Raw genomic sequence first — 26,553 nt, 5'->3', positions numbered from 1 at the left:
AGTGGCCTGGTCAAATACTGTAGCATTAATAAGCCTTAGTTTCCACCTCGGTACCATTCCTAATGCTACGACTTTTCAGTGCTTGATAACTATGAAATTCTAATCAAATAGGTACGGTGGTGATACCAATCACACAGGAATAATAACATAATACAGAGTTAGCAAATCCAGGAAAGTAGCAAGAAGAAATTAATTTCAAAAGAAGATACTTTTCCTAACCTTAAGAAAAGGATAATATCAACATGTAATTGACATGATTAAAAACAGCAATGAGCTAAAAAGAAACAAATACATGTAAGAATTTAATTTGTGATAAAGTAGACACTTCATATCAGTGGGATGAGCTATCATACTTCCAAGTACCTAAGAAATTACTGCAATATAACTGCCTATAATATGAAGAAAAATAGATTTAGATCCCTACCTTACACTATTTATCAAAATCAGTTCTACATGAAGATCTAAATTTTTTAAACAACACTATAAACATGTTAAGAGAAAGAACAGAAGCCTATTTAAAATCCTGCATTCAGAATTGGAGAAGGCCCTCCTTTTAGAGCATGATGGAAACCTCAGTTGCTACAATAGAAAAGCTTTATATACTTCCATAAAATACTTAAGGCTAAAGATATAATAATAAATACAGTAAAAAGGATACAAAAGTTGGAAGAAAATCAACATAAAATCAGACATAAGGTTTATATTTATGTTATATAAAGAAACTCTACAAGTCACTAAAAAAAAGTAAAAGCAACAGAAAAATAGGCAATTCATAGAATAAGAAATTTGAATAAATACATGAAAAGATAATCACCTGCACTAAAAATGTTTTAAAAATAAAAAATAAAACAATAATGAGATATTATTTTCACCAATAATATTAAAGAACTAAAAAAGAGACACATTCGGTGTTATCAAGGTTATGAGGAAAATAAGCACTTTTAAATACCACTGGTGGGAATGATGTAGAGGGGAACCAAATCATATCCTGTAAAATCTCTTTGACCCAGCAATTCTAATTACAGAGTATGCACAAGATGATCATAAAACAAGATTACTATTACAGTTAAATCTGAGAGAAATATTAATATGGCAAACTGAAACTCTGAAACACTATGCAGTAGTTTTCTGATCTTGTGTTTTTTAAGAAGGCAGACTCACATGTAATAACATGGAAAAATATTCAAAATACATTGTCGGTTGAAAAAAAAGCAACACAATACTTAAGTATATAGCATAAAAAATACAACATGAGTGTAAAGAAAAGATCATTCTAAGTGATATATGCCAAGCAATACCTAGCACATTCTGCTTTGGGGAAACTGAGAAAGAAAAGAAAATTTAAAAAACTTCTGACATTTTACTTTATATCATTCCATACTGTTCAAATTTTTACAATAAGGATGTAGAAGTTCTGCAATTATTTAAAACAAAAACAAATCAACAAAGGTAAGGAAGTTTGGGTTGTTCTCTTGCCTCCACCATTATCTGGTTATGACCTTGACCAAGTCGATAAATCTCTCTAGATCTCAATTTCCTCACTGTAAAATGGTGTAATAAATGGGTTCTAAGTTAAGTTCTCACCATGCAATTCTGTCGGGGTAGGATTCTGTCATGACATAAAATTTATAATAAAAGTAGTGTGTCTGGCAGATTACTTGCTACTCCCCTTCAATCTATTCTCCATGCTGTGGATAGAATAATCTTTCTAAAACACATTACCCTCAGTGTAATAATCTTAAATGGCTTCTCAGTGCCGTTTTCTGTGACCTACCAGGCCCTGCATGAACTGCCCTCCGTGCCTCATCTCATCATCTTCCCCTCACCCCAGAAGCCCCCAAAATCCAGTCATTTCTGACCAACCACCATTTCAAACACACATTCTCTCTCACACATAACCGTGACTCCCTCTATCTGGAAATCAACCCTCTCTAATTGAACCACTCATTTCTGAAATTCCAGCTTGGATCCACATTTCCTGGAAGCATCCTCTGATGTTTTCCCACCACCCAATCTGCTCAGGAACACTTCCCTCTGGCACCAGGAATTCCACTATTATAAATATTTTTATGCCTTACTGTGTATTTGTTGAAGTCTCCAACTATACTGTAAACTTCAAGAGGGTCATTTACCAAGCTCATCAATATAACTCAAGGGTCTAGTGCTGTACCTAGCACATAGCATGTACTCAATAAATATTTACTGAGGAATGAATTTCCTGGTAGAGTACTTGATTAAAAAACTAATTTTGCCATGGGGCCTGGGTGGCTCAGTCAGTTAAACATCCGATTCTTGATTTTGGCTCAGGTTATGATCTCAGGGTTGTGGGATAGAGCCCTGAGTGGGGCTCTGTGCTAAGCAGGAACCTGCTTGAGATTCTCTCCCTCTCCCTTTTCCTCTGCCCCTCCCCTACCCTGCTGACACACATGTGCTAATATAAATAAATAAATCTTTAAAAAAAAAAACAAACTAATTTTGCCCTGAAACTAAATCCATTAATAAGAGATGCTGTAATTCATTTTCAGACTCACTGAAATAGTTCTCACAAACATCAAAGAAATAGAAAAATTGCTAATACTAAAAGGGTACAGATGCTGATGCCTTTGAATCTAGTAAGTACTCATGAATGCTTGAATAATTTAAATCAAAATTATAAATAATTTAAATCAAAATTATAAAAATAAGAATTTTAAAAATTTTAAAAGAAAAAAGAAAAGGTAAATTAGGGACTAAATTTTACTGAGTGAGGTTATTAGGAAGATAATTAACAGGACTAAAGAAAACTCAAGATCCACAACTGTTACTCTTCCAGATCTATTAAAAATTGTAAAATTTTATACACTATTCAAGATTGCATGAGCCTGGACACGCTGAGTCTGTTTAGAACTTCACCTGGTTTGGACCTTTACCAATGCTTATATTCAATGCTTACATTAAATGAACTGTGTCCTTTTCACTTGGCAAGCTGAAGGCATCAGAAGAAATGAAAATGCTAAAATAAAATGACTATATTCTAACCTATATTCTAGTAATATTTTGAACATAAATATCACTTATAATAATTAACAAGGTTAAGCATATTGAGACATTTGATCAAGATGCATCTTGTAGAATTATTTAAAAGCAGTGGCCTAAACTTCTAAGAAAGAACATAGCACAGAATGTTACCAAGCTCTCTACGGAAACAGTCAGAAGGAAGAAAAAGAGAACAAAACTACATGGAATTTTTCTACCTAAACACATTAGTAAATTACAACCAAACTGAAATGGGTAAAAAAAAAAAAATCACTCTCTATAATAAACTAATGCTCAGAGTCATTCAGGCTGGTCTAGTTCCCACTCCACACAGACAGGATGTACACTCTTACTGTCAGTTTAATGACATAATCAGATACCACACCACAGGTCAGGATGTAAAGGCACAAGCAAACCAAGACTGTGGAAACAGATATGGGCGAGAAGGCTGTAATGACAGCAGCTGCAGCCTGCTCTCTTTATAGATAACAGGTAACTGAGCACCAGATGAAAGCCACATCCATGTGCTAAGACCAATCAGAGGATTCAGCCTTTCTCAGCTCTGAGGTCTCCTCAGTAACAGGATTACAAGGAAATTTCCACAAAAGAAACACTTTCCATTGCAACAGATATTCTCAGCAGCACATTCACTAAAAAACTTTGTTATTCTGTTAGTAAAACAGAAAGTAAATGTGACCTACAGTTAAAGCATAACACTTAAAGCTTAAGACTGATCCCATTATTAGCAGACTTTATTTTATTCACCTCTGAATAACAGGGTCAAAAGAGAAGACTGCTGTGAGAGGGCCATGCGCATGACCGGGTCGGCACACAGAACTTTCCTCAAGAGCGTGAGGCATGGCTGAATCAAACATTCTATGACCTGGCCAGAAGGGAAAACACAGGTATTTTACTAACATCACTTCTAAGGCAAGATAAAATATACTCTAATATTAACTTATTCTAAATTTTATGCTTTTTCATCAAAACTGTGTAAAACAAAAATGCAAATAAATATTAAGAATTATTTTCCACTGAAAATAAGCTTTGTATATACTTCTGCTTACACATCCCAAAAAACTTAACTTTAGTTTTCCTTTAGGAAGACCCTCCCCTTCTTAGAAATTAAAAAAAAAAGGGAGCCCTTGGGTGGCTCTGTCAGTTAGGCGTCTGCCTTAGGCTCAGGTCATGATCCCAGGGTCCTGGGATTGAGCCCCGCATCAGGCTCCCTGCTCAGCGTGGAGCCTCCTTCTCCCTCTCCTGCTCCCCCTGCTTGTGTTCTCTCTCTCAGTGTCAAATAAATAAAATCTTAAAAATAAATATATAAATAAATAAACAAACAAGGTACTCGGTGTTAATCAGGATTTAATCTCCAAGTACTTACCCAAATTCAGCTGAATTTAGTTTCAGATCTGAATAATAAAAATACCAATCTGTAGAAGTTATGTCTAGATATACTGTTAGTCTTACCTCACCATCCTGACCTACACATTCATTTAAATACTCAATTATCTTGTCAATTAAGTGTAACTTTTTCACCACAGCATGCATTTTAATATCTGTAGACAAAAAAGAAGAAGTCACTAAGAGTTAAAGAATATTTTTGTAGTTTTAAAAATACAGAGCAGGTGGGCGCCTGGGTGGCTCAGTTGGTTAAGCGACTGCCTTCGGCTCAGGTCATGATCCTGGAGTCCCGGGATCGAGTCCCGTGTCGGTCTCCCTGCTCAGTGGGGAGTCTGCTTCTCCCTCTGACCCTCCCCTGTCTCGTGCTCTCTCTTTCTCATTCTCACTCTCAAATAAATAAATAAAATCTTTGAAAAAAAAAATACAGAGCAGGTATCCACAACTCAAACCGTTAAATATAGTTACACCTGGTGTTGAAATTAGAAGAGGAAACTTTAAACTTTTACTTTACACATCTGAACTATTTGAAAACTTTTAAGTAACAAGCACATCTTATTTCTACAATGTAAAATTCAAAAGCTATTAAAAAAGAATAATTAAATCAAATAGTTCAGACCCTGAAAACTACTAGAATTTTAAGTATACAAATGAATTATTTGTACATGACAAGTTAATTTCTTTATATTGTTTCATTGACAATTCTTCTCTTTTCCAAATCCATCACCTCAAAAGGTTTAGAATTATCTATAAGTAATGTTAATAGCTTGCAACATGGTCATTTTTCTGCTAATAAAAACTCAGATTTCAGGGTTGCCTGGCTGGCTTAGCCAGTAGAGCACATGACTCTTGATCTCAGGGTCATGAGTTCGAGCCCCACACTGGGTGCTGAGCTTACCAAATAAATAAATAAATAAAATTTAGATTTCTAACCTCAAAACTGTCAATAGCAAATATAAAAGGTAAGGGATTATAACATACTCTACATTTGAAAAATATGAACTTTTTAAATAAGCATATATACGTGACTGTGTGTGTGTGTGTGTGTGTATTCACTGCTATGGGCTGTTTATGTTCCCCCAAAATTAATTTGCTGAAACCTACTCTCCAGTGAGATGATATGAGGAGGTGGGGCCTTTGGGAGGCGATTAGGTCATGACAGTGGAGCCCTGAAGCAGGGGATTAGTGCCCTTGCGAATGAGGCCTCTTCTCCCTCTGAGGACACAGGGAAAGACAGCTGTCTCTGCAGCAGGAAACTGGCTCTCACCAGACACTGAACCTGTGGGCACCCTGATCTTAGACTTCCAACCTCTAGAACCATGAGAAATAAATTTGCACTGTTCGTAAGCTACCCAGTCTGTGGTATTCTCTTGGTGCAGCCGGAATATAGTTAGACATACGTACACACACACACACACACACACACACACACACTACTGATATCACTAGCAACAAAATCTCTAGCTGCTTATAGATTAGTTATAAGTATTTAACATCTCGCAGACAAATTTTCTTAAATTGTTGTCCTATTTGCATATATATATGCAATATATACAAAGTTTCCACTACCTGCCAACAGTGTATACCAAAATAATAAGCTTTATTTTTGTAATTAAGAATACTGGAAGAATACTCTCTAAAAGAGTTTTATGATTTTCTTAGCCAAGGCTGTCCACATTTTCTAGAGCCTTATTTTCTGTAGTCTGTACCATTATTAAAGCCACAAATATGTTGGGTATGCTTTTTCAAATTACTCTTCTCATCCCAGTTTTCACTAACGTCAGGGCAGGAACATTAAATACATCCCATGTTCCAGGTTAGAATCTTTTTATGTAAGTGCAAAATTATCATTTCTCTCAAATATTAAAGATAAATGACATACATCACATACAGGGAAAGATAAAAAACTAACACAAAGAATGGAAGCCTGTGGAATAACAACACTACAAATAAAGTTAGCAATGTATTTTACTAGTTGTTTTTTTAAAATAAACCTTTAAAGAAAATACAAAGTTACAATGCACTATTTTTATTTTATCTACCTACAGAGTACTGTTTGATTGATTTCTTACCCAAGATGGAACAAACTGAAAAAATCATGTACTACATAAATTGAGAAAGGAACATCCAGTTCACTATTAAAATTTTATAAATATTTTAGAAGGAAGATAATTCTATCAAATGACATTCTACAGGTTAAATAATGGTAATCTCGACTAGGGGTCAGCATACTTTTTCTGAAAAGAACTAGATAGAAAATATGGTAGATTTTGCGGGTCACAAATCGTCTTTGTCACATATTCTTTGTTTCTTTTTCTTAATAACTCTTTAAAAATGTTAAAACCAGGGCACCTGAGTGGCTCAGTCCGTTAAGCATCTGCCTTTGGCGGAGGTCATGATCCAGGGGTCCTGGGATGCAGCCCCATATTGGGCTCCCTGCTCAGTGGGGAGCCTACTTCTGCCTCTCCCTCTGCCCCTCCCCCTGCTTGTGCTCTGTCTCTCTCTCTCAAATCAATAAAATCTTTTTTAAAATTTTTTTAAAAATAGGGGTGCCTGGGTGGCTCAGTCATTAGGCGTTTGCCTTCGGCTCAGGTCATGGGATCGAGCCCCACATCGGGCTCCCTGCTCAGCAGGAAGCCTGCCTCTCCCTCTCCCACTCCCCCTGCTTGTGTTCCTTCTCTCGCTGTGTCTCTCTCTGTCAAATAAATAAGTAAAATATTAAAAAAAATTTTTTTTTAAATAAAAATGTTAAAACCATTTTTAAGGGCTATAAAAAAAAACAAAAAAAAACAGGCCATAGCCTGTATCTGGCCCCCAAAACTGCAGTTTGCAACTCCTGATACCATTGCAAATAGCTATCTAAAATTCAATTACCAGCACTACAGAAATTATTTTCCTTAAAAGACATTACCTTGCATAATCACAGCTAACTGTTCTGCAGCTGACTTTCTCAAAACAAGATCGATATCATCTGAGGTAAAGATTTCATATACCTTTTCAACAGTCTCCAACTGAAAACCAGAAAAAAAAAAAAATTGTTTTCATCTACTTTCAATTGTGCAATAAAATTACATAATTCATATCATAAGAACAAAAGCTCCAAAGTCCACTTACTTAAGTGATATATTTATGTGTAAATTTGTAGCAATGATGTGCTATGTCAGGGAAAACTTAGGATCTAAAACAAAGAGCCATCATGTCAAATAAGCCTTTCTTTTTAAGATTATATTTGTGCCAGGAAGTAATTCATAACCCATTAGCACCTTAAGAACTTCACAGAAAACCAAGCTACCTAACATCTCTACAGGTAGTAACCTAAGAATAGTGACCCCAGACATGTGACTCCATATTTCTCCACGGCTCCCAGAAGCCAACAGCTAGAATTCCCTGGCCCTCTGCCTTTCTCCCCTCTTAGAAGCACATGGCTCTCTACTAGGACTTGCTGCCCAGCACTCCAACACAGCCACTCCCAATACCAGTCCCTAACTGTCACTTCATGCCAGGACAGGGTCTGAGATGGCAAACCCAAAAGTGAAGGGGGAGAGGAAAAGGACAAAGACAACACTCCTCCCCCTCCCCTCCCCCCCCGCACTGCTATCTTCTGGGCTCTAACATGGACTTGCAAAGACAGTGCTAGAACCCCTCCTCCCCACCTTCCTCCACATCACTCACAGGGCACAGGAACAACTACCAGTGGTCAGTACTCAGGGAGTCCCCAGGAGGACGAAACCTGTAGTCAGGGGAAGGTTCTCCAATCCTCCTGCTGGGGCTTGTCACATGGCCCTGAACACTTAGATTAGAAGAACATTTAAAAAATCCATCATATTATCTGGGGCTGTACAATACCATCACAGGCTTTGGGGGGTTGGTCTAAACTTCAATAAAAACTGACAGACTGTACCCTTGAAGTCACAAGAGAAGCTATAAAGAATAGGAATGAATCAATGAAGATAACGAACAGCTTTTCTTTATCTAATCCTGCATTGGTCCAGGATGATCTGGGTACAGTCCTGGCTAAAGACAGGAAAATGGATGATATGCCTCTGGAGGTATATAAGAAGCCAAAGATTTAGGAAAGAGATTAACGACAAAATCCCAGAACCACTGTAACACTTAAGAGAAACCACCTTTGACATCTATATTATTTTTTGCCTCTCATAACGAAGAGGCTGATAACTTGTATCATAGGAACTTTCTCCTTTTCCCTTATAGGCTGTTTCCAACATAAGAACAAGAAGAACTTCCAATAGTTTTTATGTCAGTAATATTTGTTTTTAAGAGTCACCACAGAATTTCGTTCCACTACATTAACCTTATATTGTATTTAAGATGGTATTCAAATTAATTTGCATTTCCAGTGTATATATTAAATGAAAGGGATATAATGCCTGGCATACGGTAGGCACCCAAGAAATATTTACTCAATAAATAAATGTATCCAGAAGCCAGACAAGGCCAGAACACAGTTTCAAACTAGCCATGAATAACCACACTTGAAGCTAGCTAGTACTTCTCCTCCTCTCAGATGCACACACAAACGAAAGAATGTAACATAAAATATGTGATATACAAATGTATCAAGTAGCCATGAAATAATAAACCCAACAGTTATAGTCACCTTAATAATCAGTTCTCTTCTGTCATCCAATTTGAGTTCAATAGGTTTTTTCACGATAAATAAATTAGTAACTCTGGAGAGAACTCTGGCATCTATTGAAGGGCGCTTCCTGTCAGCCCCTTCTTCCCTTGTGAGATGACACGCTAAAAGCTTTAATGCTAGTGAACGGACCCTAAAGAAACAAAGTGTTTCAGTCAACATTTTGTAATATACAATGTCTATACTGTAAAAGCCTATAATCACAAAGCATTATTGTATATCAACACAATAATTTGCCATGTTTATACTGACATTACTAATAAAGGTACTTTATTTTTCTATTAAAATAGTGTACAACTACAATTATTCTTTCAATTTTATATTTATAAATAAATATCAGAAATAAAGAATAATCAAGTTACAAATGAAGAGACAGACTCACTGAGACTTCACAGTCCATGGTCAGTATCACAGTCAATGGCAATAAATTAGTAAAATCTGGAAATTACATCCATAACCCCTGACTTGAAGTCTAATGATCTAGCTCAAAATCAAAAATTATCACAGACTCATGAACAGAATATAAACATTAGGTCAAACCTCCAGGAGAGTAATCACATTAATAACTAAAATGTGATGTCACAACAATGTATGAAAATGTTCTTATATTAGGAGTCAGATTCTTCCCAAATAAGAAAATGCAAATATTTGTAATTACCATCAAAATTCTATTTTATCTGGAATGGATTAGGATTAAGGTCAGTTGAGTAGAAGGTGGGAGATTTCAAGAAAAGATTAAATATTGCATGCCATTAGACAATGAAATGGAAAAATGAAAATCAAGTGCAAAGGGCATGGAGCTGGGAGACAGTGAGACAACCAGATATCTATCACTACTCTGACAGGTCCTTGAACTACATAAAAAATGGGAAAATCTGAAGTGATAACCCAAATTCCAGGTTTTAAGTATCACTTATAAGACGACTCAGGGAGCCCTCCCTACCGCAGCCAAGGCTAGGTCACCTTGCTGTGTGTGGTCCTGTCACCCTGAAGTCCCTGTGGCATACCACTGATCTTGCTTTACTACAATTAATAATAAAGTATAACTGGTAACATTTCTTCTCCCAATTACATGCCCAATTCCATATGGGCGGTGCTGTGCCCACGTTGAGTGCTATTAATTTCCTACAGCCTACCACGGCTCTTAGACACATAGTTAACATCCAATAAGTACTTCCAAAATCTACCAGAAATTTACAGTGATTTTATTAATAGATATCATCTTCAGAGTACTGATATTTACCCCAAGATGGTGTGAGAAGTCAGACAAACTTTCTCCCTCTACCATCTGCTGTTAAAATAGCAAGACACCTACAGAAAGCTTTTCCTTTGCTCCTTTCATTCCAAGCCAAGGCCATCTATATTAAACTCTGGGGCTGTCAGCCCCCAGCAAGAAGGCCAGAGTGGAATATATAAAGCATATACTTATGCATCTCCTCTAGTATACAAATTTAGCCTTTTTTTAGGTTTAGCATGGGGAAACAAGTCCAGTTATTCTCACCACTTATTTCCTTCAACAAATATGTTTTGAGCATATTTATGTCCAAAGTACTTTATGAAGTTCTAAGGACATAAAGATCAGCAATGGACAGGGTTCTTGCCTACACAGAGTTTATGGTCTGGTGGGGATAGAATGACTCAGATGAGAACAAATATATAATTCAAACTATTGTAAGATCTGTGTGATAGAAAATTACCTTACTGGAAAAGTGCTCTGGCCTTGCCCTGGACTCCTGGGAGGGGATCTCTAAGCCCCTGGAATGTCCTTCCTGATGAGTATGTCTTTGTTTACGTGGAGACTGTGGGCCCCCAAAGGTGAACAGGAAATAAACTTCTATTGTGTTACATCTCCAAATCCGGGGGTGAAGAATACTACCCTAGCACATTAATAAAGACACTGCCCAGTCGTATGGAGACCAACTCCCGAGGAGAACAGACATTTTAACTCCATCTGCCCCTGCTTCCTGTATCACTTTACTCTCTAGGTAACTTTACTCTCTATGCTATGGTTGTAGTCTCTTTTCTTGATCTTCCTCCCTCCATTCTCTTAATGTTTTAGATTATTTCCACCTACTTCCTTATTTTTCAGTCTGACCGTGTGTTTATAAATAAGCCACTATATTATCCTGATGTAAGGTTTGAGTAAAGCAAACTTATTCATTGTCAAAAGGACGTCTGATCCTCCTAGCCTTTGCAACCGACTCTTGCCCTTCATCACTGCTTATCCATCATGACTCTAAGCTTTTTTCTCTTCTCAGTGAGGGAAAATCTAACCACTGTTACCTAAAGAGAGCTATAGAGAAGATCCACATCGCACTGACAGAGAGGGAAAGAAGGCAATGTATTTTTTTCTTTTAGTTTAAATGACACTTATACTAGTGGTGGGGAAAAGAACACTTTTCCAGTTTCCCAAATAAGAGGACAAACTAAGCAAGATTAAAATGCCTACTTACTCTGGTATATGGTCAACTGGTCCACCACACTTTTATGAACATTTGATTTTCAGGACAAATGTTTAGAAGAGGAGGCTATTTCCAATCTATTCATCCCCGTGGCTCTCGAACCCGCCCACAGCACTCAGAACGGCAGTGCCAGAACGCACGCTGATCTGACAGCGAGGCTGGCCGCCAGTGAAGGTTTCAGGAAAGCACCCAAAGGTCCATCCTCATGTCTGTTTAGTTTCACACACTGGTCTCCTCTCTCTGCCTAACAATGGAGAGTCACTTCCCTTTACCTTCTCTAGTTCTACCGTACTTGGGAATGATAGAATTACTCTAGTTTCTTAGAATGCCCCCACTAATCTTGTACACGCAGAAGATCGTGCTACACTTACGACGGCTTTCTGACGAGCAGGAGCCGCAGCATGGACTTCAGTCGGGTGGTACAGGGGAGAGCCCCTTCGCCTGCCTCAGGACTCCCTTTGCTCAGGAGGAGAATGGAGTTACCCAAAGGATCTTCTGTGTCAGCATAGCCCTAACAGATTGCAGAAAAAGAGAAAGTACTCTTGGTTTTATACATATTGCTGAACCTTTTAACTTGAAAATAAGAATTGTATTAGCCTGTCAAGCAACCCCTAAATTTCTTTCAACTCAGGTGAATAGTCACTTGTCAAAATAACCTATGTGAGGTAAGAAGCCTATGTAAAGTTGTATTTAAAAAACAATATTGGACAACTTCAGGAAAATATGCCAACTCTCTTGACACTTGCTGATTTTTCTATTTTCCAAGATTCTGGTAGTGGCACCTCCCCTAGATGAGGTGCTTCCCAGATCTTCAGACCTGTGCCCACATGACAGGTGGAGGCGGGAGAGTGCCCTGAATGCCCCTCACTCTTCCTCAGTGCCCAGAATCACTGCTGGAAACGCCCGTTTCCCAGAACCTGTTAATCAAAGTAACACTCTGATCACATACATACATGGATGCAATTCACAGGCAAGTTTAGTTATGTAACATCTGCTTAAAAAGCACTGTTAGCTTTGCCTAAAAGCCTTTATATAAGGCTGAGTTCTATTTTTCACAGTCAGTGCCAAATGCCTGCACCCCTCTTCTTAACCTCCCACCCAGATCCATAAAGTGCACACAGACAAATTAGCTCTCCTGGTTTAACCTTCTTCCAGAAACAAGACAGCCACCCACTCCCTGCCCCCTTCCCACAGAGCCTTCACGGCGTCTCCTCATTTCTTTCACAGGACAGCTCTGCTGTCTGCACACGTTTCAATCAATCACACTCGCCCGAGATAAAAGGTATAGGAAACGGGGACTCGCCCAGAGTACCTGCAGCACTGGAATGACAGGACAGAGAGACTCAATAAACTTGTTCCAGGTCACCGCTGTCATCATCAATCGTCCCTGCAGCAGATACAGCAGGATGGCCTTGGCGGCAGCATTCACCTGTTCAACAACACGCATCACGTGACCCGGCAAAGTGAGGCTCCCACTAAAGTCACCCGTGTGCACCTCTAACATTGTGTCAAATCTGGAAAGGTGCTCTAATTAACATCTCTTCCTTCAAATGCTCATATTCCATAGCTTCATCTTACATTCTGTTCTCAGCCTTCCTCCCTAATGATTTCCTTTTTTTTTTTTAATCTTTAAGGTATATGTTTGCATTAAATAAAAATTTCCCCGATGAAATAACCTGCTGGCTATAATGCCATAGAGTTCATATCTCACATGAAAAACATAAGAGCTTCCTCTGAATTCTTTGAGAACAAGTATGTGCTTTACCGTGATTCTCACGTTTTCCTTAACATTTTTTATGTAAATAACATCTCAACTGAACCCATAAATCAAAAGCAAGTTTCTTTTCAACTTCTCATTATACTATCTAGTTATAGTAGAATAGGATCTTGATTTAACTGAGTATCTAATAAGTACACTTGTCTTTTGCATTTACTCTTATGCCATACCTCATTTTTGGGCTCTTGAATGCCAAATGCAGAGATTTCATACAAAACTTTCGGGTGAAGTAGAAAATGAATTCCATTACAAAGTGAAGACACAGGTTTAGTGACATTATGGACACCTAAGCATTCCTGTAAAATAGTTTTTAAAAATTAGTGACACTAATTTTTCCAAAGGATTCCTCTTTCTTCTGTTTACAATTTAATTCTAATTTTTTTCACTTTACTGAAACTTTTCTTTTACCTGATAGAGGATGAAAAAAATTTCTCTTGCCTTTTGAGGCATGTTACATGATATATGTTAGGATATATGTTATGTTACTTTCTGCCAACAAGAAGAGTTTTGATAAATTAAATAACCAAACTTCTGAGACAATCAATCTCGTGAAGTTGTTCATAATTTTTTATTATTAAAAAATTAATAGTAAACTTATCCTAGGGTGTTTGCATTTTGCTCACTGAGGTTTGAGAAAGAAAAACAAAATTCAAATAAAAATAGACTTGAAGTTTTGCAGGAAGGGAAGGACAATATATCTGCAGGATATTTATCATCAATACAGCTCTGCCCCTGAATAAAGTACTGACTCCATGCCGTCTCTCAAACTCATCATAAATTCTTTTCTCAATTTGAGTTAGAGGACAGTATTTTCTTAGAGACTGCTTAAGAAGGGGGTAAAAGCTACCTGAAATATTAGCAGAATTTAAATACAATATAAAACATAAAAATAAAATCAACAATGACTCTCAGAAATGGAATTTTATTCACCCTGCAAAATACTACTTCCTAACCACAAGCAGTAAATCAGAGGTCAAAAAGTTACACACACACACACACATATATACACACACATATATTTTTTTCTCTTTAGATTTTAACTTCATGCTAGACAATAACTTTATATTACAAGCTTTCGAAAGAGCATAGCGTTGGCCTATGGTTTAATAAAAGCTCTCTCACTTGGGACGCCTGGGTGGTGCAGTCGGTTGAGTGTCCACTCCTGGTTTCAACTCAGGTCATGATCTCGGGGTCATGAGACTAAGGCCAGCGTCGGGCTCCCCGCTCAGTGGAGAGTCTGCTTGGGATTCTCTTTCTCCTTTCCCTTCACTTGCTCACACACTCTATCTCCCCCACCCCAAATACATAATAAATAAAGTCTTTAAAAAAAAAGTTACTTCCTCAAAATCCTTAAACTCGGGGCACTTGGGTGGCTCAGTCAGTTAAGCAACCGATTCTTAATTTCGGCTGAGGTCATGATCTCAGGGGCGTGAGACTGAGCCCTGCAGCAGACTCTGTGCCCACTGTGGAGTCTGCTTGAGATTCTCTCTCTCTCTCTCTCCCTCTGCCCCTCCCCCAGCTTGAGTGCACACTTTCTCTCTCTCTCTGTAAATAAATAAATAAATAAATAAATAAATAAATAAATAAATTCTTTTTTTTTTTTAAAGATTTTATTTATTTATTTGAGAGAGAGAATGAGACAGAGAGAGAGAGCATGAGAGGGGGGAGGGTCAGAGGGAGAAGCAGGCTCCCCGCTGAGCAGGGAGCCCGATGCGGGACTCGATCCCGGGACTCCAGGATCATGACCTGAGCCGAAGGCAGTCGCTTAACCGACTGAGCCACCCAGGCGCCCTAAATAAATAAAATCTTAAAAAAAAAAAAAAACCTTGAACTCTCTGACCTTCAGTTCACTAATCCATATAAGGGAATAATACCTAATCCTTAATGAAACACCTTTCTTTCTCATCACTAAATATATCAACTTACCTATATTGGTCTTTCCACAACACAAAAAAACACTATGAATGCTGTCAAAGACCAGTCCTACCTGCTAAACTGCATCCTAGGTCTCCTCCTAACACCTATTAGTTCCTGCAACTGTCTTCTCCTCCAGCACCTTCACTACTTCTTCAGAGGAGGAGTACTCCTCTGACACACTCTAAGGGGTCCCTGCTGCTCACAGCCTATCTTCCAGCTCTGCATCACAGCACAAGTCCTCAGTCTCGATGTGCTCACTCCCAGGTTCTCCTCCACCCACACTGGTAGGATGTCAGGCCCCACCACCCCCTAGAGGCCTCCTGTCAACCCCCCTGACACCAAACCCAATGGGCTCACTTCTGTTGTCATCTGATTCTGCCCAGGAATGCATGCTCCCCTTTCACCTCAGACACTTCTGTTTCTGGTGCTGGCTTCTTCCGTGCCCAACTTCTAACCCGTTAGACCCTAAATGGCCTTCTCTCCCCCAGTCTCTCACCAGATCATCCGACTGGTTCAAAACAGTTCTATCCAACCCACAATCTGATACTTAGGACACCACCATCAATCCAACTACTAAATCCCAAACTCCAGAATTCCTCTTTGACCACTTTCTATATCCTATTCCCATTATCAGCAGACCAACCAGCTCTACGTCCATAATACATTCTGAATTCATTTTTCTCCTTCATCTCCACCACATGATCATATCTCACAGGGGCTACTAGAGTGGAATTGGTCTTTTGGCTTCCACTCCTGACCCCTGACAATCAATTCCCCACACAATAGGAAGAATGATCTTTTTAAAAAGGTAAACAGATCAAATCACTTCCCTGCCTAAAATCATTCATAGCTTCTCACTGTACTTAGAATAAAATTCAAAGCTTCATAATGGCTGGCAAGGCATTCCAAGGAATTCATTAAAGTCCACTTCAAGGACCTGAACATCAAAACCAATTCCACTATTCTAAATTTCTGAGGGTAAGAACTATCCCACACATATGGATCTCAGCTTCTTGACCTCCTCATCTCAATAACCATTATCTGCCTTGTAACTCAGGAACACTTCAATTTAGCTTCCACTTATTTCCCCTCTAAAATCATAAACATAGGTTTCTACCTTGCTTAACATCTCACAATATACTACTTCTTTGACCTTCAGTCTGTAAGTCTTAACTACTTCCTTCCATCTACCTTTTATTTCCTTTGATTCTATGGGCTATCACTTCAACTACTCAGCTCACTTTCACCAATGGCCTTCCCTCCCATCATCAAGGAAAAACCACAACACTTGATGGATCGAAATGTTCACATTCTCCAAAACCACAAACAGCCAATCATGCAAAGTAGATTAGTTTCACTATTAAGATTATAAAAACAATCAACTGGGCCCTCAATTCAACCCCCAAATCCTGCTATTTGATTTTATCAAACTTCTACTCATGCCAGTCATTTCAAACACACTAAACATGCCACTTATTTTCAATCTCAAAGAAAATATAGAATCAATGGAAGGAAGTACCTTCAACATGCTGTTATACCTAAGCCCACCTACGCTCAGTTAGCCATCAATATTCTAGATCCCAATGCCTTCAATTTTCAAAGGCACTAGCTTCTCTTAATTAGCCACCTGCCACCCTCTATCTTTCCCTCTCAGCTGGTTCTTTTGATGAACATTTCTACATACTTAAATGAAAATGTATCTTCCTAACAAGCCCCTCCCGGGCTACGGCACCTATCAACTCTGTCAAATCCCTGGAAACAAGGCAGAAGCAGATATAAAACCAATGTCTACAGAATATGAGATTCCCAAAGTATAAACCACCTGCCAAAGAAAACCTTACAATCAAAAATCACATCACCTACTGAAATCAACATTTGAGAGATTCAATGGCCATAATAAATGAAAGCATTCTATATAATAGAAAAATCTAAATAAATTATAAAGTAAGTATGTTCACAATTTCCAAAGAAGCAAAAGAAGAAAATGAAAGACTATTATAGGAAAAAACAACAACAACAACAAATAAGTTAAAAAAGCAAAGAAAAAGTGTAATAATCAAAAATGGAATCAGTGAAATTTAAAACTTGATAAATAAATTAAATGCAATCACAATGAGATTGGGTGGCTATTATTAAAAGAAAGAAAAAAGAGAAAATAACAACTGTTAGGGAGCATGTAGAGAAACTGAAACCCTTGTGCACTACTGTAGGGGACGTGAAATGATGCAGCCACTATGGAAAACAGCATGGCAGTTCCTCAAAAACATTAAAAATAGAACTACCATGCGATCCAGTAATTCTACTTCTGGATATATATACCCAAAAGAAATAAAAGCAGGGACTCAGATATTAGTATGCCCATGTTCAAAGAAGCATTGTTCACAATAGCCAAAAGTCCTTCATCAGATAGTGATCCTTCAACAAATATAATTACATGCAACAGAATATTATACAGCCTTTAAAAAGGAATGTAATTCTGATATATGCTATAATATGAACTATGAAGACATCATGCTAAGTGAGATTAACCAGATACAAAAAGGCAAATACTATATGACTCCACTTATATGAGATACCCAGCACAGTCTCATTCAGTCAGAAAGTAGAATGATGGTTACCAGGACCTGGGGGTAGGGAGAATGGGGAATTATTGTTTAAAGGGCAGAGTTTCAATTTGGGAAGATAAAAAGTTCTTGAAATGGAGAATGATAATGGTTGCACAACAATGTGAATGTGCTTAATGACACTTACCTGTATACTTAAAAATGACTAAGTGGTAAATTTTGTGTTACATATATTTTACCACATTTTTAAAAAGCAAGTTAGAAATACTGAGGAAAGAACTAGTGTACTGAATGACTGCACTGAGGAATTCCATCCAAACAAATCAAAAAAAGATATGGAAAATGTGAAAGAGGATTTAAAAGACACAAAGGGTAAAATAAGGAGGACTAACACAGATCTAGTAAGAGTTCTACTTGGAGAGAACAGCAAGGATAAGAGAAATAGTAGTAATTGAGAATTATCAGAAATGAAGGTAGACATGAATCTTTTGGCTGAAGAGTACTAAACAAGATAAATAAAAAATGTGCACAAAGACACACTGCAATGAAACTGAGAACAGCAGAGACAAGGAAAAGATCTTAAAAGCAACTAGAGGAAAAAAAATCCAAGGAAATTATAATTTAACTGATAGCAGACTTCTCAACAATGACAGAAGCCTAACAAGAAAGAAGCACTCTTGACAAAGTGCTAAGAGAAATAGCAGTCGACCTATACTTCCATATCCAGCAAAATTATCATTCCGGAAGAAGGTAAAATGGCATTTTCAAACCCATGTACCATCAGTTACAGACCATCAATAAAAATACTGCAAAACTTATTTCAGTGAAAAGTAGACTGAAGCTAAATTTATATCAATAAATGAAAAGTACTTTCAAACTAAAGAGCAGTTAAGATGAATGAACTGGTAGGAGTCCACTATTAAATGAAAGGCATAAGGCAGCAAAAACATACATACAGTATGAAATTATATACTTTTTTAAGCAGAAGAATCAGTTGTATATATTATTCATAAAGACACACATATATAGTAAAACTATATAAAACACATGGATGGGAAGGACAAACACCAACTTTGTAAGAGTGGTTGTCTTGGTGGATGAAGAAAGGGGAAAAAAGAAAGGAAAAAAGTTTGTTATAACTAGTATTTTTATTTCTCTGAATAAAAGAGGGTCAGAATTAAAGTGGCAAAATGTAAATATCTGTTATATCTAGTTAGCATTTACAAAAATGTTAAATACAAGAGTACATTTTCTTTCTTTTTCTTTTAAGATTCTATTTATTTATCTGTCAGAGAGAGAGAGAGAGAGAGCACACGTGCATAGGCAGGGGGAGCAGCAGAGGGAGAAGCAGGCTCCCCGCTGAGCAGGGAGCCTGATTCAGGACTCAATCCCAGGACCCTGGGATCTCGACCTGAGCTGAAGGCAGATGCTTAATCAACTGAGCCACCCAGACATCCCAAGAGTATATTTTCAAGAGTACATAGAAACATATATTTTTCAGTACTGTCCTATGTACAATGTTCTTTTCAATATTGAAATAGTTAATATTTTATGTACTATTCTACGCTGAAATATCTTACAGCTTAAAAAGATAGAAAAATATTTTCTTCAAAAGAAAAATATTACTAAGAAAACAGACCTGACACTATAAAATTTAAGGTTAATAACCCCAAATTTTTCCTGAGCATAGAAATGACTTTTGTTCCTTGGTTTTAAAGATTTTATTTATTTATATGAGAGAAAAGAGCATGAGCAGGATGGGAGGCGGGGGTGCAAAGGGAAAGGGAGAAGCAGACTCCCCGCTGATTGGGGAGCCTGAAATGGGGTTCAATCCCAGGACCCTGAGACCATGACCTAAACCGAAGGCAGACACTTAACCAACTGAGCCACCCTGGCACCCCAAATACATGGTAGAAATCAACATTTTCTTACAATGCTTCCATCATTAAATAACACAACACAAAGGTAATTCTTAATAAATCTTCTAATAAAGCAATTCAATTGCTAGACTTGCTATTTAGGGAATTAATAGCAAAAATTTCTTAAAGTTGATAAATGTCATTTATTTCTATGGTAATAATTCTTATATCTCATGCAAAATGTCAACTAATTTTAGAGTTTTAATAAGAGAATCCAGAGGCACTGGCTGGCTCAGTAGAGCATGCAACTCTTGATCTCAGGGTCATGAGTTCAAGCCCCATGCTGGGCATGGAGCCTACTTAAAAAATAAAATACTATATAAAAAATAAAATAAAATAAGAGAATCCACTATTAGTTCTCTCTCAACAACAGAAAACAAAAACCAAAAAACCCACCTTAATAATTTCCAGACAGCAATTGTAAGTTTCAACTTTCACTTGCAGTAATGGGTGAGATAACATGCGTAGAAACACCTTCTGACTTTCTCCTTGAAGTAATGGACTGGCCTGTGCAGATTTCCAACTGGTAAAAAGGTAAAATATCCAAGACATCTAAAGTAAGTGAGTTATTAAAGAGACTGAAAAGCATAGTGGAAGGGGTTTCTTCCTACTCCAACTCCTCCAACTGAGATCTTATTTAACTAACCCAGTATTAATTGACCTAAGCACTTACTTGTCTCAATGGAAAAAAAATATTCTCTTAAAAAGTACAAAAAAAGTCTTTAAAAACCCATATTTGGAATGTAAACTGATACAGCCATTATCGAAAACTGTATGGTGTTTCCTCAAAATCAAAAGTAGAACCTACCATATGATCCAGCAATCCCACTACTGATTATAAATGCAAAGGAAATGAAATAAATATCTCGAAGAAATATCTGTACTCCCATGTTCATCCCAGTATTATTCACACTAGCCAATACAGCTGACCTCTGAACAACACAAGGGTTAGGGGCACTGACCTCCATGCAGTTAAAAATCCATGTATAACTTTTGACTCCCCAAAAACATAACTAGTAATAGCCTACTGTTGACCAGAATCCCTCCAAGTAACATAAACAGATGATTAACACATACTTTGTATTTTATAAGTGTTACATATACATTGTAATCTTACAATAAAGCTAGAGGGGGAAAAAAGTTTAAAAAATCCTAAGAGAAAATACATTTACAGTATATTTACTGTATTTATTTAAAATAAATAAACACATATATTTATTGACAAAACCCTCATATAAGTGGACCTTCAAAGTTCAAATCTGTGTTGTTCAAGAGTAACTATATATGAAAACAATCAAGTGTCCATGGATGGATGAACAAATAAAAAAAATCTAGTATATATATACAATGTAATATTATTCAGCCTTAAAAAAGAAAGAAATCCTATCATTTGTTAACAACATAGATGAAGCACGAGGACATTATGTTAAATTAACCTAAACCAGGTACAGAAAGACAAATATACTGCATAATCTCATTTATATGTGTAATCTAAAAATGTCAAACTCATAGAAACAGAGAGCAGAATGGTGGTGGCCAGGGGCTGAGGAACACAGGAAATGTGGAGATGTTGGTCAAAGCGTACAAGGTTTCAGGTTTTCAGGATGCACAAATTCTGGAGATCTAATGTTCTCTATGATGACTACACTTAATAATATTGTATTGTATTCTTGATACTTGTTAAGAGAACAGATCTTAAATGTTCTTACCACACATAAACACACACACACACACACACACACACACAAACATTAACTATGTGAGGTAATAAATTAATTAATTTAAAAATCCCATACTTAATTTTTTTTTTTTTAAGATTTTTATTTATTTATTTGACAGAGAGAGACAGCGATAGACAGAACACAAGCAGGGGGAGTGGGAGAAGGACAAGCAGGCTTCCTGCGGAGCAGGGAGCCTGACGTGGGGCTCGATCCCAGGACCCCGGGATCATGACCTGAGCCGAAGGCAGACGCCTAACGACTGAGCCACCCAGGCGCCCTCCCATACTTAATATTTATCATCATGGAATTTACTCTTTCCAAAAGCAATGAAGATACTAAATTCTAAATAGGAGTCTGCTCCAATGTCTTCAAAATATTTACTTAAGATTTTATTTATTTATTTGAGAGAGAGAGAGAGCATGAGCAGAGGGAGGGAGAGTGAGAAAGCAGACTTCCCTGTTGAGCAGGGAGCCTGATGTGGGGCTCAATCCCAGCACCCTGGGATCATGACCTCAGCCAAAGGCAGACAGACACTTAACCAACTGAGCCACCCAGGCACCCCCAATGTCTTCAAAATAAATTAACCAATGCATGATGCATTCTAAAAATCCGTATAGGAAAAAGGTAGGAAGCAATGAAACATTAAAAAACCCTCAATTAAGTTATTAATTAAAACTTTAAAGATAAATAAACAAATATGCTTGAATACTTAGTTTGGATGGACACTAAAACAAATGTATAAAAATCCAGGGATAATTCATTTTGCTTACAGTCATGACATTTTTAAAGTTTACCCGTGAATAAAATAGCTGACTGCCCTAATGCAGCTGTATATATAGTTTAGAAGTCAGACATATATAAAAACAATTTTAACTAAAAAACAGTAACAAGATTTAAGACCAGTTCTGTTTTCATTGCTTCTAAGTGCACACATACACAGTACACCCTATAATAATATAATCATATCAAGAAAGAGAATATTACATCTTTGAACACATGCAGATGATTTCCTTTATTAGGGGGAAATGCTGATGATAGGAAAAGCTTCGCAAGGCTTGGTCTGCCAGCTCCACTAATTCTATGAGATTCTTCTCTCCCTAAAAAAAGGGCAGAATGAAACAATAAATGTCAAATTCATGTACAATAGAATCCTCAACAGCTAACTAAGCAATTTCAAGAAATTAGATCATTCATTAAGAAAGAAAACAGGTGAACATATGGGAAGGGGTTGGGGGAGGAGACAGGAAAATAAACCATAAGAGTCTCTTAATGATAGAGAACTGAGGGTTGATTGATGGAGGTGGCTGCGGGATGGGACAGATGGGTGAAAGGTATTAAGGAGGGCACTTTTCGTGATGAGCACTGGCTGTTATATGTAAGTGATGAGTCACTGAATTCTACTCCAGAAACCAATATTGCACTGTATGTTAACTAAGTAAAATTTAAATTAAAAAAAAAAAGAAATTAGATCATTCAGAGTCCTTGAGACTGTTAATATTTGCTTAAGTCCACTTTTCCAACAAGCAAACTAAAAATGTCAGCCCAGGAGGAAAAATTCCTCACGAAATGCCCAAGAAAGTTTTCTATTTTTCACCTCTAAGTAGGCTTAAGGTTACAATTGAGTGGCTATTTGTTTGTAGCCCTATTTCCCTACTAACTGTAGACTCAGAGCAGGACTCATGTATTTTTATGATCCATTTCCCCCTTCTACATCCTGACTGCTTCTACAAACAAAGGACAACCAATACATGCACGATTAACTGACCATGCAGAATACCACAGAAATAATTCAACTTAAAGACAATCTGCACTTCTATCACGGAGGAAACAAGAAGCCACTGGCATTGAGATATGGCTAAAGAAAAGGAAAAAAAATAATGGGTAACTAAAGGAAAATTAGAGGTTGAGATAGCTTCCACTGTAGGGAATAAAAGGAATAAATATTTAGCTCCTAATTTTTTAAGATCTTCAGGACCCATTTTGGTACTTTCAAACAGTAAACAACTACTGTAGTCAGTGTCTATTTTAAGACTCACTAACCCCTACATTGATAACATATTAAACATCCCAATTAACAGTTTCTCTAAAAAGGATAAATAACAATATATAATTATTGCTATAACATGGCACCTAAAGTCATCCTACCTTACAAACAATCTAGTTCATGGTTTTATTTAATAAAAATCAGGCTCTTTGTGTGAGTGAGTACTAAGAATCCATAAAATATTAAAGGAAACGTGTGTCTACAGATAAGCACTAAAATGGCCCTTATAGTTGTGTTTATGTCAATTGTCACAGTGTTCATACAAAGTAAATCACTTCAAAAAGGAACTCACTATTAAATATTCAGACATTAATAATTACTGCCTTTTTAAAAACCACCAGTCTCATGAATACACACCATTCATCCATCTACAGTCTTCGTTTACCTGCCCCCTCATGCAGTAGGCAGTGCATCAGTCTCATAACATCTTCGTTTACCTTTACACAAATCATATCCTTACTTTAATATGATAAATGACCATTCAGTAATAATATACCCTGCCTCCAACAATTCAGTTATGATACGTCCATTGATTTGAAAGTATAGGCTACATTTTCCAAATATTTTAGCAAAGGAATATTTCAAAGATATTAACAAAACTGTTTACCTCCTTCCCAACATCAGACAGGAAGTTACAGGTACATTCAATTGAATAAACAGCCTCTGCAGTTCGTTTATAAATACGGTAGTTTTCAGAATTCAGCTGTTCCAAATATGCCACAACAGCTTCGTGAATATTTGGATATTCCAAAGAAATAGGCATGTCCAAAGAAACTAGAAATAATGCTGCTGACATAGACTCCGGTAAAAGGTGGCTTGCCTTAATGAATTAAAAAAAAAAAAAAAGTTAAAAAATTTTTTAAGAGAAACATGGTAGACTACTCATGTAGCTAGCTCAACTTTCTATTTTTATCATTCTCTAGCACAAAGTCTATGCTTTTCCAAAGAAAATTCTATTCCCTAATGCACTACTCACTTCTGTGTCTTGTTCAATGTAATTTTTCTCTGCCCAGAATAACTCAAGTCCAAATTTCAACATTTTCCCAAAGCCTGGGACACAGGATACTTAACTTCTTCCCCAAACCAACAACCAGAACTACCAACAGCTAGAACTGGACCCTCCACCTTGTTTATAACTCTGCTACTGAACTGAAGGCAGGAGGCTTTTTGATCTGATTATTTCATGCTGTACACATAAATCTCCAGAATAATGCAATAAACTCCTGAAGACAAGCACTTCCCAACCAAACAAAGCTGAACACATAACCCAGGGCTTATTAACTACATATTGAATTGAATAACACTAAATCAAACATAACTACAGATTGATTTGAACAGAAACTGATTTTTTGTTTAGTTTGTATTTTAGAGGGAAAAAGGGAAATTCAACAATATTTAAATAGTTCTAGAACACCCAAAGAAGACTGACCCTTAATTAGTATAAAACCACAGGCCCAAATGAAATATTACATATTTTAACTTCAACTGATTTAAAATTGAAAGAACTGTTTGGGTTCTGTTTTTTTAATGATTATAGTTTAGTGATAGGATTCTATGAATCAATTAAGGAAACAAAAAGGATTAAAAATTTAATGTTTGGAGAAAATCATTTGGCAGAGCTCACTACTTTGGCTGAAATAATGTCGTTATTAAAGTAGGTTTGGTCACCATTTATTTCATGGATAACTTATTTTAAGAATAATTAGTTACCACCTGAAAATCTAAAATTAAGGTTTGAATCAGTTAAAAAATGCTTCTGTATGAAATAAAGTTGCCAAATAAATATCAGAAACCAAAGGAATCAAACATAAGCATGAAAAATAAAAACCCGCTATTAAGATAGCAGCTATTAGAAAGTCAAGAGAAATTTCATGATTCTGTGAAGAACTCTCTTAGTGGGGAAAAAAAGAGAGGCAAACTGAATTACCTGACCACCTATTATTTGCTCACTCAGCAATACTTATTGGGCCCCTACTGTGTTCCCCTACCATAAGCCAGATCCTGGGGGCACAGCAGGAAGCAAACAGAGCCTCTGCCCTCACGAAGTGAACATTCCAGTGAAGAAGGCAGAGTAAATCAATATACTTCATAAGATATAAGGTGTGACCAGCAGTGCTAAGAAGAAAAACAAACAAGGGATGGGAAAGATGGAGAGGAAGAGATACAATGCAGAGCAGAACAAGGGAAGTGCTACTACTCTAGAGGGGAAGGCCTCTCTGATAAGGCGACATTTAAGTAAAGACCTGGAGGAGTGAGGAGCTGTGTGGATTATCTGGAGGAAAAGCATCCATAGAAGAGGGAACTGCAAGTACAAAGACCCAGAGATAGGGTATATCTGGCAGCAAGAAGACCAGTGAAGCTAACACTGAAGGATGGGCGCAGGGGCAAAGTGACCACATCAGCTAAGGCTTAAAACTTGTCTTTGGAGGAAGCACTGGAAAATTTCAAGCAAGTATCAAGAGCAGTCTGTAGGGAAAAGGTGAAACAGTGCAAGGGTGGAAGGTGGGACATCATTGAGGAAGTTACTGCAACAATCTAGGCACGAAAGGTGCTTGAACCCTGGTAACAGCAGTGGGAATGGCAAGAAGTGTTCAGATTCCAGATAGATGTCAAGGAAGAAATGACCCTTCTGCAGAGGGACTAGATCCAGGGATGTGTGAAAGACAGGAATCAAGGATGACTCTAAGCGTTCTGCCTGATCAACAACCAACTAGAAGAATGAAGGTGCTATCTACCCAGAGAAGGAAGACTATAGAAAGAACAGAGCAGAACTGAAAAATGAGTTTGCAGTTCAGGGGACACATGTGTTCTGGAACTATAAATCCAGGAGGTGTCAGCAAATTGATGGTATTTAAGACCACAAATGGGAGGACATCTCATGAGGACCTTGGTCAGTCCTGGGGTCCCACTCCTTTCAAAGGTTAGGAAGAGAAAGAGGAATTAGCCAAGGAGATTTTGTGAGTTGGGCACTATGCTAAGATACCAAATCCTCATGGATTTAATGCCAAAGGCACTGTGTTCTAATTTTAAAAGAGCTCTCTCTGACTCTAGTCAGAAAAGAATAGCTGATGTGAGA

The 26,553-nt window shown here is 37.3% G+C and overlaps 1 protein-coding gene across 1 annotated transcript in view; it reads right to left on the bottom strand.

Annotated features, from left to right (window-relative positions):
* Positions 1 to 26,553, bottom strand: part of RTTN (rotatin) — a 150,799-nt gene that overhangs the window by 95,629 nt on the left and 28,617 nt on the right. Inside the window, exons 12-21 of the mRNA XM_021686411.1 lie at positions 24,085 to 24,297; positions 22,418 to 22,530; positions 20,109 to 20,235; positions 13,483 to 13,608; positions 12,848 to 12,964; positions 11,907 to 12,046; positions 9,035 to 9,206; positions 7,328 to 7,427; positions 4,486 to 4,574; positions 3,781 to 3,898 (exon numbers count right to left, since the gene is read on the bottom strand). Coding sequence (XP_021542086.1) covers positions 3,781 to 3,898; positions 4,486 to 4,574; positions 7,328 to 7,427; positions 9,035 to 9,206; positions 11,907 to 12,046; positions 12,848 to 12,964; positions 13,483 to 13,608; positions 20,109 to 20,235; positions 22,418 to 22,530; positions 24,085 to 24,297 — 1,315 coding nt within the window. The remainder of the gene's footprint in view (positions 1 to 3,780; positions 3,899 to 4,485; positions 4,575 to 7,327; positions 7,428 to 9,034; positions 9,207 to 11,906; positions 12,047 to 12,847; positions 12,965 to 13,482; positions 13,609 to 20,108; positions 20,236 to 22,417; positions 22,531 to 24,084; positions 24,298 to 26,553) is intronic.

This window comes from Neomonachus schauinslandi, chromosome 14 (genome assembly GCF_002201575.2).
Source record: "Neomonachus schauinslandi chromosome 14, ASM220157v2, whole genome shotgun sequence".
NCBI classification, from domain to species: Eukaryota; Metazoa; Chordata; class Mammalia; order Carnivora; family Phocidae; genus Neomonachus; species Neomonachus schauinslandi.
Note: the sequence above shows the minus strand (reverse complement) of the source record. Positions and strands in the feature narration are given on the sequence as shown.